This window comes from Marmota monax, unplaced genomic scaffold, assembly GCF_021218885.2.
Source record: "Marmota monax isolate L192 unplaced genomic scaffold, Marmota_monax_Labrador192_F-V1.1 WCK01_AAM20220418_F8-fsc00028, whole genome shotgun sequence".
Classification (NCBI taxonomy): domain Eukaryota; kingdom Metazoa; phylum Chordata; class Mammalia; order Rodentia; family Sciuridae; genus Marmota; species Marmota monax.
Genome location: NW_026694779.1, coordinates 9,597,095 through 9,613,534, shown reverse-complemented (window position 1 = coordinate 9,613,534; position 16,440 = coordinate 9,597,095). Strand labels below are relative to the sequence as shown.

General features: G+C 44.8%; 1 protein-coding gene across 4 annotated transcripts in view; it reads left to right on the top strand.

Annotated features, from left to right (window-relative positions):
* The window catches only part of Cntn4 (contactin 4), an 860,889-nt gene that overhangs the window by 643,359 nt on the left and 201,090 nt on the right, over positions 1–16,440 (top strand). For all 4 annotated transcript variants that reach the window (XM_058573008.1, XM_058573005.1, XM_058573006.1 and 1 more), the window contains one exon: positions 4,246–4,341. In XM_058573008.1, the coding sequence (XP_058428991.1) occupies positions 4,246–4,341 (96 nt within the window). The remainder of the gene's footprint in view (positions 1–4,245; positions 4,342–16,440) is intronic.

The following is a 16,440-nucleotide window of genomic DNA, read 5'->3' as shown; positions in this document are numbered from 1 at the left end:
TTAAAAAATGCTCATTCACACACACGCAGTTCTTCAACCTGTCTCTAGCAGATTCTGAATAGATTATATCTGAAATGATATATGAAGACACCAATTTGGGACCTGCCATCTTTCCCTAAACACATGTATAACTAGTGTGTATTTTGATTTACATCCAACACTCATTCTAGGGTGCCACTGCTAATTGGAGCCCTTTTATTGGAGTGGGGGGGTACAAGGGATTGAATTCAGGGGCACTCAACCACTGAGCCACCTCCCCAGTCCTATTTTCTATTTTATTTAGAGACAGGGTCTCACTGAGTTGCTTAGGGCCTCACTTTTTGCTGAGGCTGGCTTTGGACTCACGATCCTCCTGCCTCAGCCTCCCGAGCCGCTGGGATTACAGGCGTGCGCCACCACATCTGGCTGCAGCCCTTTCTATAATGCACTAGTTTGGGGTATGATTGCCACAGAATCCCAGCATTCTCTCATGGACAGAAAAAAAAAATACATACATTAAGTACCCACCTTTCACCCTGAAGTCCTTGTGCTTGGCGGTGAGCTTTTCAAACATCTCATTAAATCTTGGCACAGTGATTCTTCATTTAAAACCAAGCCCACATTTATTCTCCGTTTATTTATGATAAATCCGAGACTTACCCAAGGTCAGCACAAGTAGTAAGGGGCAGAGATGGTTGTCAAACTCTATCCGCCCACAGACGTCCTCTCTTGTCCGCTGCGTGGGTAGGAAGGGTCTACCATCTGGACGCCGCTTTAATTAACTACTAAGAGACATTTCTAAATATTTTTCTCAAACCCTAAAGGATTGCAATATACTCTGAATACCCAGATCTCGTAGAGCTGAATGGAATTCATAAATTCCAGAAGAAGAAGTAGGATCCAGTTCTTTTAAGCTCAGGGAAGGCAATTAAAAAAAAATCACTGAATATAATACTTTTCTTTCCTGTTTCTTAAACCACGGTTGGTTTTGCCTAGATGAGACTGGATCTCTGTTATCTATTGGTCCTTGATTTTTGATTCAGCTCTGGAAATTGTATGGGATATCTTTAAAAAAAAAAAAGATGTCGATAAGTCACTCTAAGAGCCTGTGTGCAGATGCGGCAATTCAAATGGATTCAGTGTCTCGTTCAGGGAGAAGGGTTTAAGATATGAAATCTACAATGAAGTTAAAAAAAATCTCTGGCTTAAGTCTCTTTGAAGACCATTTCCTTAAGGAGAACAAAAATACGCTCCACCTTTACCTGGTGCCTATTGGATTAATTGTGATTTAGATTTTAGTGCCCTTTGGCTTTGTGCTGAGTAGTGCTTCACACTCTTCTTAGATTTTGACTCTGGTGGTCCTTGGGTCCCGTAGTTAGGTGGCAGGTGGCAATTCTGCCCACTAAACTCTTGCGTTGCTACGGGACAGATTCTGTGTTCTCACAGTGTTTGTATCCTCAGCTGGTTTACTTTTGTAAACCTCTGAATCGCGAAAACAACAATGGCTAAATTTCCAACTTTCCTAATTCCTGCGAAAGAAATCATTATGAATAACGGTAATTACTATGATTTTATCACATGATTGTGTTATGTAAAAAGATAAATAAAATTAGATCTGTTCAATGATGCGTTTATTAATTTTTGTATCCTGAGTCCTCCCTGAAACCAGAGGTGGATGTAGTAATGGCTGGGAGATGATCTAGGTTTCTCTGGGTGGTCAGTCAGCTTTCCCACACTGTGACAGATGACCTGAGAAAATCCAGTCAGAGTAGGAAAGGTTTGTTTGGGTACTTGATGCATTTTTTTTTTCTGGGCCTGACGGGGAGGGGGAGGCAGAACAACATGGCAGAGAAATGCTCCCGGCGGTGATCTGCTTCCTCCAACGAACATGCTGCTGCTTAAGTGTCTACCACCTCTCAATAGTGCCACCCACTGGAAACCAAGCCTTCCACCATGAGCCATTGGGAGCAGCCCAGTTCCAAACGATAACACGCTGCCCCTCACTAATGTCACCTTGTCACCTGTAGTGAGCTCCTGATGCCCCTCTTTTCTAGTCTGTAAAAATGGAAGGTAACTAACCGGTAGAACTCTTGTTAGGATCTCGTGAGGCAGTCACCTTACAATGTTTACCCAGTTGCCATCAGAAAGCAAGGGGTAAATGTCCCCTCAGGCTGATGGGTACAGCCACATGGTTCATAGCCCCCCACGACACCTTGAGTCACAAGGGGTCCTTCCATCTGAAATCAGGACATTAAATTGTTTTAGATACCAATAAAGCGAAATGGCACTTAAGACCCTCCCATTTGGGAGGGTAAGAGAAAACACACCTTTGAACAATTGTGACACTTGATTAGATATGTCGAGTAATAATTGATTTTTAATTTGTTCCAATTAGTTACACAAGACAGTAGAATGCACTCTGACCCATCATACGTAAATGGAGTGTAACTTCTCACTCCTCTGGTTGTGCACGATGTGGAATCACACCGGGCGTGTGATCATAATGCACCTAGGGTAATAATGTCCTGTTCACTCTACTGTCTTTCCTAACCCCGTGCCTCCTTCCCCCTCCCTTCACTCCCCTCTGTGTAATCCAGAGCACTTCTGTTCTTACCTGGCCGCTCCCAATATGGTGAATTAGCATCCACATATCAGAGAAAACATTTGGCCTTTGGTTTTAGGGGGATTGACTTATTTCACTTAGTGTGATATTCTCCAGCTCCATCTATTTACCAGCAAATGCCATGATTTCATCCTTCTTTAAGACATAGTAGTACTCCATTTTGTGTAATTTGCCACATTTTCTTTATCCCTTCATCTGTTGAAGGGCACCTAGGCCAGTTCCATAATTTGGCTATTGTGAATTGAGCTGCTACAAACATTGACGTGGCTGTGTTCCTGCAGTATGCTGGTTTTAAGTCCTTTGGGTATCATCTTAGGAGTGAGATAGCTGGGTCAAATGGTGGTTCCATTCTAAGTTTTCTGAGAAACACCTTACCGCTTTCCATAATGGTGGCACCAATCTGCACAATGGGTGAGTGTGCCCTTTTCTCCACATCCTCACCAACATTTCTTATTGCTTCTCTTTTCAATAATCGCCTTTCAGACTGGAGTAAGATGAAATATTAGAGTAGTTTTGATCTGCATTTCTCAATGGCTAGAGACATTGAACATTTTTCATACGTTTGTTCATCAGTTGTATTTCTTCTTCTGTGAAGTGTCTGTTCATTTCCCCAGACACCTCATGTACCAAGTGCTTGTTTATTGCCTCAAACTGTCATCTTTGGGTTCATGCACATCTTATCTCTCTAAGCACACTTGACCTCATTGAAGGAAATAGGACTTCATTCCAAAAAGAGCCAGAAGTGTGCCTTCCCGATATTTAACAAAGTACACAAGAATGTCTCAAGAACTCGAGGTGTGTATCTATTTGTACTTATATATACATTTATAGTATGTGTGTAATTATAAAGACAGTGTGTGTCATCTTCTAGGCATATATGAATACAGGGAAAGGAGTATAATTGTATACCGTGGAAGGGCTCGTGAAGTGAACAGAACTGTTACAAAGCATGCATTTTCACCAGTGCACACCTGTCATCCCAGCGGCTCAGGAGGCTGAGGCAGGAGGATCGCAACTTCAAAGCCAGCCTCAGCAAAAGCGAGGTGCTGAGCAACTCAGTGAGACCCTGTCTCTAAATAAAATACAAAATAGGGCTGGGGATGTGGCTCAGTGGTCGAGTGCCCCTGAGTTCAATCCCTGGTACCAAAAAAAAAAAAAAAAAGAGAAAAGAAATCATGCATGTGCATTCTGATGATGATGTAAAATTACAGAGGAGTCGGTGGAGAGGCCACAATATCTTCAAATCTCAATTTCTTCACCTCCATCTGCACCAGACAATTCCAGTTGAATCATCTGGAATGATGGGTGTGTTCTCCGTCTGTGGTAGTCACTAACGCTGTGTGGCTATGGAGCACTTCAAATGTGGCTAGTCATGTCTCAGGAACGGACATGTGAATTTTACTGAACATTAGCTATTTTGACTCTAAATGGGTGGAAAGTGGCCACATTAGTGGACGATCTCACTGTAGAACCAAGGAGCAAGGGACAGCGTCAGTATGAGAAAGCCACATTCAGATCGCCTGCTGCAGGTGCTCCCAAGGGTGACTTTCCACTCATCCCTCTTTTTTGGAAAAAGCGACCCTCTCCCACGATATCTCAGAACTTTAAATCTTAAACGCGTTTCCCTTTATTTCTCCCAACAGATCTTGAGAACTTTAAGACAAGGACGAGGAGCACGGTGTCCGTCCGCCGAGGTCAGGGCATGGTACTGCTGTGTGGCCCGCCACCCCACTCTGGAGGTACCCATCCATGCGCCACCGACACGTGCACATCTCACTGGCTGCTATTTTTCTTGCAGAATATTCTCCCCCTCGGCACCGGCCAAGGGGACAGTGTCCTTTAGAGAGATTCCCAGAGTCCCTTCCTGTGGAGGAAGAGCCATGGTGTACACCTCCCAAAATCAGGATAGGGAAATATCAGATTGTGCAAAGGTTCCTGCCCACGGCTGCTTGCGTGGCTCAGGGGGAAAGTCACCTGAATCAGTCAGAGTCACAATCTGCACTAAAGCGTCCAGATCTTGTTACCACTCAATTGGGTTAAAAAAAGAAAAAAAGAGAGGCCTGTTTCACTTGACCTCTCTGCTGGGGAGGAGCAAGAGGGATCTATGAGCGTTTTTTGCTCCCAGCAAAGGTGGGGCATTTTTCCCTCCGACCACCAATTCTCCAACCTTCTGGACACGGATGGGGTGCCCCGTGGCTCCGTGGCCACGCTGACGCTGACTACGCAGAGTGGAGCTGGTGTCAGATCCCACAGAATGGAGGCTCAGTTCTGCAACACTGGGTCCCATCAGGTGACCATGGAAAGCTTTCGACAAGCTATGTCTTCTTTGGGTTTCAGAGTTTACGAGAATGGTAGTTTATTCAATGTCTGTTGTGGGTTTGGAGGTGAGGTGTCCCCCCAAAGCTCCTGGGTGAGACAATGCAAGAAGGTCTGGAGGAGAAATGGTTGGGTTGTGAGAGCCTCAACCTGACCGGTGAATGGATCCCGTGGTGGGGGGAACTGGGTGGTGACTGGAGGCAGGTGGGGTGTGGCTGGGGGAGGTGGGTCCCTGGGGTCCTGCCTTTGGGGTGTATATTTTACATCTGGAGAGGGGAGTCTGTCTCTCTCTGCTTCCTGATCACCATGTGAGCTACTTCCCTCTGCCACTCTCTTCCGCCATGATGTCCTGCCTCACCTAGAGCCCCAAGGAATAGAGCCGGCTGTTCACGGACCCAGATCTTTAAAACCATGAGCCCCTAAATTAACTTTCCCTCCTCTACAATTGCTCTGGTCAGTCATAACGATGAAAAAGCTGACTCAAACAGTGTCCCTTTACCCATTTATGTAAGGGATTCTGTAATGGATAAATATGAATGGCCAGATAAAGAGAGGAAGGGAAAGAGCCTGTGAGCACCGGACACAGATGTGAGGTTCCATTATTTAGGCACAATGGATCGAACCATTGGCGGATGATACCTGAGCTCCTTAGGCAGCCCCTCTTCCTCTCCCAGAGGTGGGGCGTGGGTGGTCAAGTGGAAAGTTCCAACTCTCTGGTTATATAAGTATTCCCTGTGATCCAGCAGGTATCTATGGGGCCCACCAACAGCCACCTCACTAGCAAAAATGCGGGCGTGGTTATTAGGAATAACAAAATATGCTTCTTTTCATCGATATCCCTCAGGGAAGTAAAAGGGGTTTAGCAGATTTGTGCTAAGAACCCAAGGGGGGGGAATCAAATATCTATTTCTTATTAACCACAATGACTCATTGTCAGACCAAGAACCAAAGTCACTTCATCACAGAATCCAAGATGGCTTTGTGGAGACCCAGCCACTAGATCAGTTAGGGATTTGTTTTGAGTGTAAAAAATTGAAAATCCTCTTCATTTTGGCTTAAATACATTAGACTTTGTTGTTCTCATATGCAAGACTGTCACATGTGTACGATCTAAAGCTGGCATGGGTGTGTGTGTGTGTGTGTGTGTGTGTGTACCCAGGTGTGGAACCCAGGGCCTCACACAGCGCTCTACAATCCTTATTTGGTTGATTGATTGATTGATGTTTGATACTGAGCATTGAATCCAGAGGTTTTAGCCACTGAGCCACATCCCCAGTCCTGTTTTACATTTTATTTAGGGACAGGATCTCACTGCGTTGCTTCGGACCTCACTAAATTGCTGAGGCTGTCTTTGAACTCGAGATCCTCCTGCCTCAGCCTCCCGAGTCACTGGAATTGTAGGCGTGCGCCATCACCGCACCTGGCCTAACACAGTCATTTGAGGGTGTCTTGTAGGACACAAGCCCTTCCTCAGTTCCTTCTCTGAGGCTCTTAGTGTGTGCTCTGGCTGAGGCACAGGGTCTGCATTCCCATCCGGAAGAAACAGAAAGAGAGCAAGGATCAAAGGCAGAAGTTTTTCTTCATTTCAATTTACCTTGATTCTGAAGAGTCTGCTTTGCCTGAGAACCTTGCCCACATCCCATGGATCACCCCGGGGGGCAACAGAGACGGAAAAATCAAGTACTTCCTGCAGATGCTTTCCTATCCCAAGACATACCAAGGTTTCATTAATAAGCACAAACACGGAGAGACATTAGGCAACTTACCGTGTCTGTGCCAGGGACCTGTGATGACCTCAGAGCCAACGTGACTGCCCAGAGAGGGTTCAGGGGTGCGGAGGTTTGACAAGGAGGGATATTGATCAGGATCCCACAGAGGAGTGTGATGACTGGTTTGATCAACTCCACTCTTGCTGATTGAGGCTGACATTTACTGTGACACCTGCTGTCCCCATTATTGCCTTAATTTTCTATCTGGCCCTTCCATGTGATTGATGGAACCAATTTCACAAGCTTAGAATTTGAAAAACACCCTTTTCTTTTGGTCAGATACTCAAAAGCTGTAACTCTTCTTTTCCATCCATCCACCTAACATTTCTATCACAAAATAACCATTAGCAAAATCTCGGAAAGGCTTGCACGTGAAGCATGTGGTACTTGGAGGCAGCTTAGACAGGAAGGCTCCCTGAATCTGGATCAAGAATGTGGAATTGTTAGGTTCTCTGGTTTTTGGAGATGAACACTGTATCCAAGTCTGATTGTTGTCATTCATGCTGGGGAATTTTTTTTTTGTCTCTTTTGGACTTGACTAATTTTTTATGTTAGCCTCAGAAGCACTAAATTTGGAGTATAGGTGTGTATTCTTGTTCCAGTTCTGTTTCAGGTAATCATTTGAAAGCAAGCAAACATCTTCAAATCTGTATGCCTCACCCTATAAGTGAAGAGATTAAAGGGATCCTCAGATCCCTAATCATCACGTAGTTATTGCTCAATAAAAGCTAAGACTCTTCTTTGTGGAATATGTTTTGCATTATGGAAGGTCTGTCCTTTATGTAAGGAAGTCACTTCATCATGGACATATGTTTGGATTCAGGAGAAATTTCCTCAGACTCACGCGTCTCTTCCACATATGAAATCTGATCAACATAAAAACGGAAGCTTTTGCTAGTTTCTTCTGTCCTACCAGAAAGTTAAATCTCTTGTAATGTGGCGGCAACCCTGATAACTAATCTCGGAGGTATATTTGCAAAGCCCCGCTCCTTTCTGGAACTTATGACTTCAAGAAAGTTAAAACACAGGAGTGGGTGTTGCACAGTGAGCCCCCTGAGCATCCTGCCCTCGGAGAAATTTATTCCACATTCCCACAGACATCTCCTGAAACATGCTCGTCTCCGCGGGCAGCAGTTGGCAGCTCTGAAATCCAGTTCCTGGGGCTGTGCTGACATCCCTGACAGTCGTGATGGTGAGAGATGGGGAAAAAAATAAATATTCTCATTATGGGCGCTATTAGAGACCGTGTGTGCTCAGAGTCACACTATGAGCAGGGGGCAGGCCGAGCAAGGATATTTTTCAACAAAGCAACAAGGAGAACCTTCAAGCTTGGAGCATCTCAGGCACCCATCACTTTGGGGCAGTAGGTCCTTGTTTATCCAATGAAGTCTTTCCCTGACCCCAGTTATGCAAAAGCCTTCCGAGTAAACCGTCCTGCCTCGATTCTCTCACTTCTATGGCAAGCTGTGAATCACCTCAAAGCTGGCAGAGTCACCCCGAGCTCCTGGCTGTACCATGCATTTTAGAAACCATCATATGGTATCCCAGTTCCAATTGCAAAACATCATGTGGAGGGAAGGAAATGAGTTAGCCATTTATGATATCAGTGGGGTGCTCAGTCATGGCATGAAATCCATCCTAAGGGACGTTGCCTGTCCTGCTGCAAAAGCTGTGCCATCTCAGAACCTCTTCAGAGAACACGGACATGGGCAGCCGTCAATCCGTTTTGAAAGGCCCCGTCTTTCCGACACTCCAGCAATCTGCTGTGTGAAACATCTTTCTCGGCTCTTGGTTTCTGTCGATGAATTCGGAGATGACGTCACGGCATAGATTTTCACCACTGGATATTGAGGCCAACACAGAAAGGAACAGAAACCATGCTGGCTGTCTTTGGAGCTCCTTTCCATTGGAAATGGAGTTTCTAGAATGTTCTAGAATGTTCCGTCTGCGTTCTGCCAATTCCTGCTAAATTCATTGAGCACCAGGGATGCATGACCTTTTGTGGAAGCTCTTATTAAATAGGGACAGAACTGAACTCCTAGGAGATTCTTCTTTCCAATGTTATTTAAAGTTCCCCAACTTTTCATCAGGGAAATTCTTACACACTGTCCATCAAGGGAAGTTTTGATCCCATACTATGTCACCAAGATCCTGGTTACTCAAAAGGTGGGTCCATGGACCAGCAGCACCAGTCTCATTTGGGAACTGGTTAAAAAGAGAATCTCAAGACTCCATCCAGGGCCCAGAATCAAAACTTGCTTGTAATAAGATCAAGGGTCATAGGTTGGGGGAGCCCTGAGCTCTGTCTTGTTGCTCCTACACGTGCCCCACCTCTGGCTGCTGGTGGTTGGGCAATTTTAGATTCACTGGAGCAACCTATTAAAACCAGGGGTGTTAAGGTTTTGATGCAAGGTACCTCCCCAAAACTCTTGTGTTTTCTGCAGAAATATTCAGAGGTGAGATGATCAGACTGTGCGAGCTGGAACTAATCTGTCCACCCTAGTTTGAATGACCTGGTGGTAACTGTGGGCAGGTGGGGCATGAGGGGAGGAGGTGAGCCACTGGGAACTGTCCTGGAAGGGCGCATCTCCCCGCCCTCTCTGCTTCCTGACCCTGCCGTGAGCTCTGAGCACCTCTTTTCTCCCACCCTTCCACCATGATGTTCTGCCTCCCCTTGGGTCCCGAGCAATGAAGTCCGCCATCTCTGGACTGAGACCCCAGTCAACTTTTCCTCCTCTAACTTGTTCTTATAAGGTATTCTGGTCACAGTGACACAGATCCCTACAAACTGTCCATCCAAGGAGATTTTTCTTTTATCCATACCTTTCTTTATACATCACCAAGATCTTTGCTACTCAAACTCTGGGTCCATGAACCAGCAAGCAGCACCAGCCTCACCTGGCCAACTGGTTCGAGAGACAGACTCTCTGACTCCACCCAGGGCCCACTGAATCAGCACTTGCTCCTGGTAAGATCTCCCAGGGATCATATGTTGGGGAAAGCCCTGCGCTATGGAGCTGTGTCTGTGGCTCCGACCCAAGCAGAAGCACCTAGAATCCTTTGACTTCACGTTTTTGGTTGTACCCAGGGGAAATCAACAAGGAAGAGATGACCAGATTGTCTTGGGCATTCCTATTTAAAATAGCCTGTGTATTTGGCCAGCTCTTACTCTATTGTTAACGGTTCAAGAGTGACTTTTTTTGAGGCTTTATTTTTGAACTGCAAGGTGCTATCCTTTGGGTTCTAAGTATCACTGATGTCTAGTTACGGAGCCCACCCGGCATCTCAGGGCCCCCTTGGATATTGACGTCCACCTAGCTGGTGATTTGAAGAACTTTCCTACAGGAAGCAGCCCCTGTACTTCCGACATATTCCCTCCATTCATTGAAACTTACAAAGTCCCTTCCGTGTGGTATGCGCCTCCTCCTTCCTGGATCTTGGCTCCCAGAATACTCACACTGTATTCAGATAGCTGAAGGAAGCTTCCTCTTTGTCCTGTAGATAAAAAAAGACATGATAAATGTAGCAGCAATCTGCACCATTAAAACGTCCAAACATCCTTGTCTCCGTCAGACTTGGTGGGATCGTTTTCATTGGCTTGAGCTCACATCAAAGTTACATCAGAAAACTATTCGTCTCTGATAATCGGTGATTCTCGGTTTACCTTCGCCTAACAGCTCTCGGGGAAGCAAATGCTTCTCACATATATCTTCTCAGGGATTCCTATGGAATTTCTATCTATCAAGATAAACTGGTCATGCTCTGACACCGTGGCTTTATAAAAATGCAGACTTAGCTATTCTTCTGATATTTAAAAGTTGCTCTTGAATTTGCTCAAAATGACCATTGAGGTCAACTCTATCAATAGTCTTCTCACAGTCTAAGCCCTGCGTGATTTTTGTTTTTTTTTTACATCTGGATTATCTGTTTAATATGTACAAATATGTGTGCGGACTTCATTTCATCTCTTGAGGGGGAAAAAAAGGTATAACGTGACCTTAGGAGGAGTCAAGATTAAAAAAAGTACATATGAGATTATGTTGAGTAGTCAGGTTTTTTTTTCCAAATTGACTAGGGAATATTATCTTCTACTTATCTCACATGACATTTTAAGCACAATGTGAGATATTAAAAGTGGCTGTGAAGTTGGCCTTTGACTTAATTGTCATGAGAAGCTGTAGGAAGAGCTAGCCCTCCTAGGGCTGCGTTTTGATCTTTCTCTGCTCATAATGGGATCCTGCTTGCGGGGGCCTCTGGGAATGAGGAGGACCCAATATCCCACTTTCCTTGTGGCATTCATTGCCCGTGGGGAGATCAGGGCAGGTGTCTAAATAGGAACCCAGTCTTAAAAGTACTTAATAACAAATGATAAATAATGGTATCAGGATTGCAAGTCTTTGTGGATGGGCCCCTGCTGATGTAGCCAAGCCCCTTTCATGTGACTTGAGAAGTGACTTCCGGGAGAGATGCCTTACCCCTTGGAAATAATTTTAAAACCATAGGTGCCCAGTAAGTTAAGGCCACCCTCCTTGGAAATCAGCGATTCAGAAGAGGCTCTTTGATCATGGAGGTAAAATGTGGACTTTGGCCGGATGTGATGGCGCACGCCTATAATACCCGCAGCTCAGGAGGCTGAGGCAGGAGGATCGCGAGTTCAGAGCCAGCCTCAGCAATGATGAGGCGCTAAGCAACTCAGTGAGACCCTGTCTCTAAATAAAATACAAAGTAGGGCTGGGGATGGGGCTCAGTGGTGGAGTGCCCCTGAGTTCAATCCCTGGTACCAAAAAAAATGTGGGCTTTGTGATGTGGACATGGAACCCCGGGAGATGAGGTTTGAAATGTGTGTTTGGGTGGCACTGAACTACTGTGGCTGGACCATTCCTCAAGATTTTTGGGGATCGTCTGGCCTGTTTGAAGCTACAGTCTATAATGTAGTTCCTATGGAGGACACCGACCTACTTCTTAGCCAGGAAACTTTATCTATTCCCCTTAAATAGATGTCTCTCAATTCCATGAGAAAAGGCTAACATTTAGTTAGAGATAGGTCAAGCACCCTCCTACAGCATCTTTTTAAAAAAATAAATGGGGAATTAATACTCCTAAATCTTGTTTGATGTCCCTTGACAACGCTACTATGTTCCTTTGAAAGATGAACTTGGACTCATCAGAATGGGATCCATAATTCCCCCCTTTATCTGTCTTCCCACCTTGTCCATCAGAGGAGGCTCCAAGACATTAGAGATGGATCAGCCTAGAAGAATGAGACACAGGGAATGCTCTCCTGCATTTATTTAGCCTCCTCTTCTACCCACTGAACAGAAAAAAAAAATGAGACACATTGATCAGCGACTACTTTTTACATATTAGCTGACCCAAGGGCTGGTGGAGAGTTGCTTATTTTAGGGGGACAGGCTACGGGAAGTATCTGTCCTAAACACCAGGCACAGGATGCCTTTCCCTCAGCCGTGGGATCCATTAGCTCAAAAGAAGTCAGCAAAAGAAGACAGAAGGAGGAATTGGGGCCACTCACCTGCTTCCCTGCTACAGCCTGAAATCAGAGGTGAATATTCCTGAGGTCACTTACCTCATTAAGTGCATTCTGTGCAGCCACGGACACGGTCTTCACCTTTGAACTGACCTGTCGACTCGATTTAAACTTGGACGTTTCATGACTGTACTTCTGACTGCCTCCATGTCAAGGCTGTAGGAAAAACACGAGTTTGTCTAAGTAACAAACATTCCCTGTTCACCCAATAATTCTGCACCTTCTGGTGAGCCCTCAGTTTCTTAGATTAACCCCGAAGAGGATTGCTGGTCGTCTTTTTAAAAAAGTTCCCCCAAAGTAATAGCTGTCTACTTCCTATCTTAAGTCTTCTTTTATTTCTACCCAAAGAGGTGTTTAAGTTGTTGTTGAAACTATAGCAAGTCTAGAAATAGACTCACCCACTTAATAAACAGGAGTTAATGTGATATAATTCATTCCGTTGCCTAAAAGGATCATTTAATTTTTTAAAATGACTGGTAAATTTTAAGGAATTATTTTTTCTATCTCTTCTTTCCTTTCATGCAAAGGTTTCCATGTAACAACTCTAATTAGTTAATGATGGCCCCAATTTCTCCACCTCTCTCCTGACAGTCACTCTATACTTATTTTCATAATAGATACAATGTGATCTGTAGATTTTTTAAAAAATTCTTTTTTAAGTAGTATTTGCACAAAATACTTTATTTATTTTTATGTGGTGCTGAGGATCGAACCCAGTGCCTCACATGGGCCAGGCAAGTGCTCTACCACTGAGCCACAACCCCAGGCCCTGGATATATAGATTTTAATCCAAGTGAGGAACGTCTCTATTTTCTTTTCAAACATTCCCACCCCTTGAAAATAAAAAAATAATAATGATAATTAATTTTTTAAAAAAGATGATCTCTAGGTCAGATCTGTAGAATTAGAAGTTCAATGATTAGGGAAAGTCAGAGGCAAGCACATTAGTATCAAAAGCGATTAGCAACCAGGCGCAGAGGTGCACGCCTGTCATCCCAGCAGCTCAGGAGGCTGAGGCAGGAGGATTGCAAGTTCAAAGCCAGCCCCAGCAAAAGCGAGGTGCTAAGCAACTCGGTGAGACCCTGTCTCTACATAAAATACAAAGTAGGGCTGGGGCTGGGGCTCAGTGGTGGAGTGCCCCTGAGTTCAATCCCTAGTACCCCCCACCTATAAAAAGGAATTGGCCTTTGGAAAGTGGGTCCATACCCCTGAATGACCAAGCCACTGCGATCCCGCACAGGCTGAACCACAGGCAGAGCTCGCTTCCAGGGGCCTCTGGCCTAAAAAGCAGTGAGGGACGGTCTCGTGTGGGAACACAGGCGCTCGCTGGGACATGAAGGGTTCGGAGATGTGAGAAGCACATGAGGCACCCACGGGAGAGCTACCGGGGAGGTACCAGTCGGAACAGAACAAATGATCAACCCTGCTCTCTCAGCAACATGAAGCCGGCTGAGCGTTTTATAAATAATCCAGGGGACAGTCACCGCGGGATACGTGGAGCCATTCTTGTTTTGATGCTTGCTGGAAATAGACTCAAGGATGCTCATCTTGGCAGCTAAGAAAAGAAATGAGCAGTTCCAGCAGTGATTCCTGCAGCGAGTCAGATTTTTGGTCATGATAATGCATGGACCTAGGCAGGACAGCCATGTGGCACTCTCACAGTGAGGACATGGGGCTGTCCTGGAAGTTGAGAGAGACTCTGGTGAGGTGCTCAGAGGAGGCATGGGTACTGTGGTCAGGGATCCGGATCCCGCATCTCTTAGCCACAAATAAGAAGTTGAGCTTTTTTTTTTTTTTCCTGATACATCTATTTTTAACTTTCCGAGTTTGGTTTTCAGCTATTTGGGAATAGAATTATAGAAGTGGACCAAGTTCAAGAACAGAGAATGCTGTCTCTGTGAGCAAGCTAAGTCCCCTCTCAGACACAGAGAATATTATAGCATCTTGTCTATGGATAGGGTCAAATCCTTTGATTCTGTACAATATTGTATGAATATTGGTTTAAAAGAAAAATGATTGAATCAGCCAGGCATGCTGGTGCCTGTAATGCCAGCAGCTCGGGAGGCTGAGGCAGGAGGATCGCGAGTTCAAAGCCAGCCTCAGCGAAAGCAAGGCCCTAAGCAACTCCGTGAGACCCTGTCTCTAAATAAAATACAAAGTCGGGCTGAGGATGTGGCTCAGTGGTAGTGCCCCTGAGTTCAATCCCCAGTGCCAAAAAAATACAAAGTTCAATTTAAGTGGCTCTGTATTTATCAAGGACAAACGGTGTAGGTGAGACACTTACTGGAACAGTCAAGCAGATTTGAGTTTACCATGTTCGCTGATGACTTGGACATTTGTAGAATAATTACAAAACTCCAAATGAAGTGGTTGCGTTTAACAGAGAGACCGACTTAGCCTGTGTTATGGACTAAAAGAAATGTTGAGTCTAATTCAGAGGCTGATCAGAGCCTGTTCAGATCTTGGGGACATAATGGTTGCTTAAAAAAAAAAATGAATTGCCATTCTATGCAGAACCCAGAAAGATCTTGCCTTCTCTGGCTGTAACACACCCCGTTTTTTTTCTCACATCCGCTAGTTGCAGATTAACACATTATCACAATCTCCACCATCAAAATTAACCCCTGGAGAGGAGGGGTGTTATAAGAACGCTCCACAGGAATTCATAGATCCGCATGGCAGGCTCTGCTGGAGCCATAGTTAGAGCTGATTATGTGGCATTTCAGAGCTCGCCAAAGGCTGGCTCCGTTGTGAAATAACTTGGAATTTGCACACTTTCTTATTCTTTCAAACCAACCCATATTCTAGGGAGCACCTTGGAAAGACCAAGTTGCTTAGGTTATGGGTGTTCAAAGCTGGGTTCTGGTCATTTCACACAAAGCAAGCTTGCCTTTTGAAAAGACAAATAGGGTTTTAAAACAACATCAAGTCACTCATTTGCATAGCACATTTCTTCCTTCTGTAGTTTCTGCCTGCTGAAAAATGAGGCAGGTCCGAAGCACCTCTGAAATCAGCACCTCGTTATGAAGAAGGGCATTCGCGCCCTTTCTCTGGGGGTCTTGCTACCTTGCAAAGTTATTCTCTCTATCTGCTCTTTCTCTCACATGCCAAAATTTCTTTCTGCAAGGCAGCACCCCTTCTAAATGTGGAGCTTTATTTTAGTTTGCTTTCATTCTGACGAGTTCTAGTGAAATACAGAAATTTGGATTTCAAGGGTGAGGAAAATAAGTGGATTTTTATTTTCTTTTTGGATAGCAGAGATTGACCCCAGGAGTGCTTAACCACTGAGCCACATCCCTAGCCCCTTTTTATTTTTTTTTTTATTTAGAGACAGGGTCTCGCTGAGTTGCTGAGGCTGACCTTGAATTCTCCTGCCTTAGCCTCCCAAGCCACTGGGATTACAGGGTTGCACCACCATGCCCAGCAAATAGATTGTTTTTAAAAAGTAAAAAGAAGTGACTTTGGCAGAACTGATGAGATACTAAACCTTGTAGTAGATGCAGCAGATTCAGGACCAAAATGGTCCTCCCATCTTGTGGCCTCTAGATCTGGGTGGAAAAGGAGGGTAATCAGATAATCACACTGAGATAGGTGCTCTAGGTTATGGGGTGAGGGGGAGAGAGGGAGGGGAGTCAGAGAAGGGTCCCTTGGGGAAGTATTTGTGGGGGTCAGATTGATGTAGGACAGATGAGGCTTAACAAAAAAACAGGTTTATTGGCTGTGGCCAGTCCAGAGTGTGGCTCATGCCAAAATTTTGTCCTTTCAACAATGAGTCTAGGAATTCTTTGAACTTTCTACCCAATGGGAGGGTAGGAGGAGGGGCTTGGAGGTTGACATTTTTGGAAGAAACTACATAAAAGTATTTTTTTTTACTTTGAAAAAACAGAGCTCTCTCTCTCTCTCTCTCTCTCTCTCTCTCTCTCTCTCTCTCTCTCTCTCTCTCTCTCTCAGGTTGGTCAGAGGTTTTACCACAAAAGCAAAAGTAAGCATCATGAATTTCATCATGGCCAAACTTAGATTTTGCAAGACAGAGCCTCAGGAAATAGGAAGTCTAACCACCTTTGAGCTCTTTTGCAGAAACCTTTTGCTGACATTCTGTTAATAATTATGGTGAGGTCTCTAGAGAAGCTTAGTTAAGATTCTTTGGTGGAGGGGGATGCACCCCTACAAGATCCGAAGGATTTAGGGGTAGAAGGGGAAGACGATAT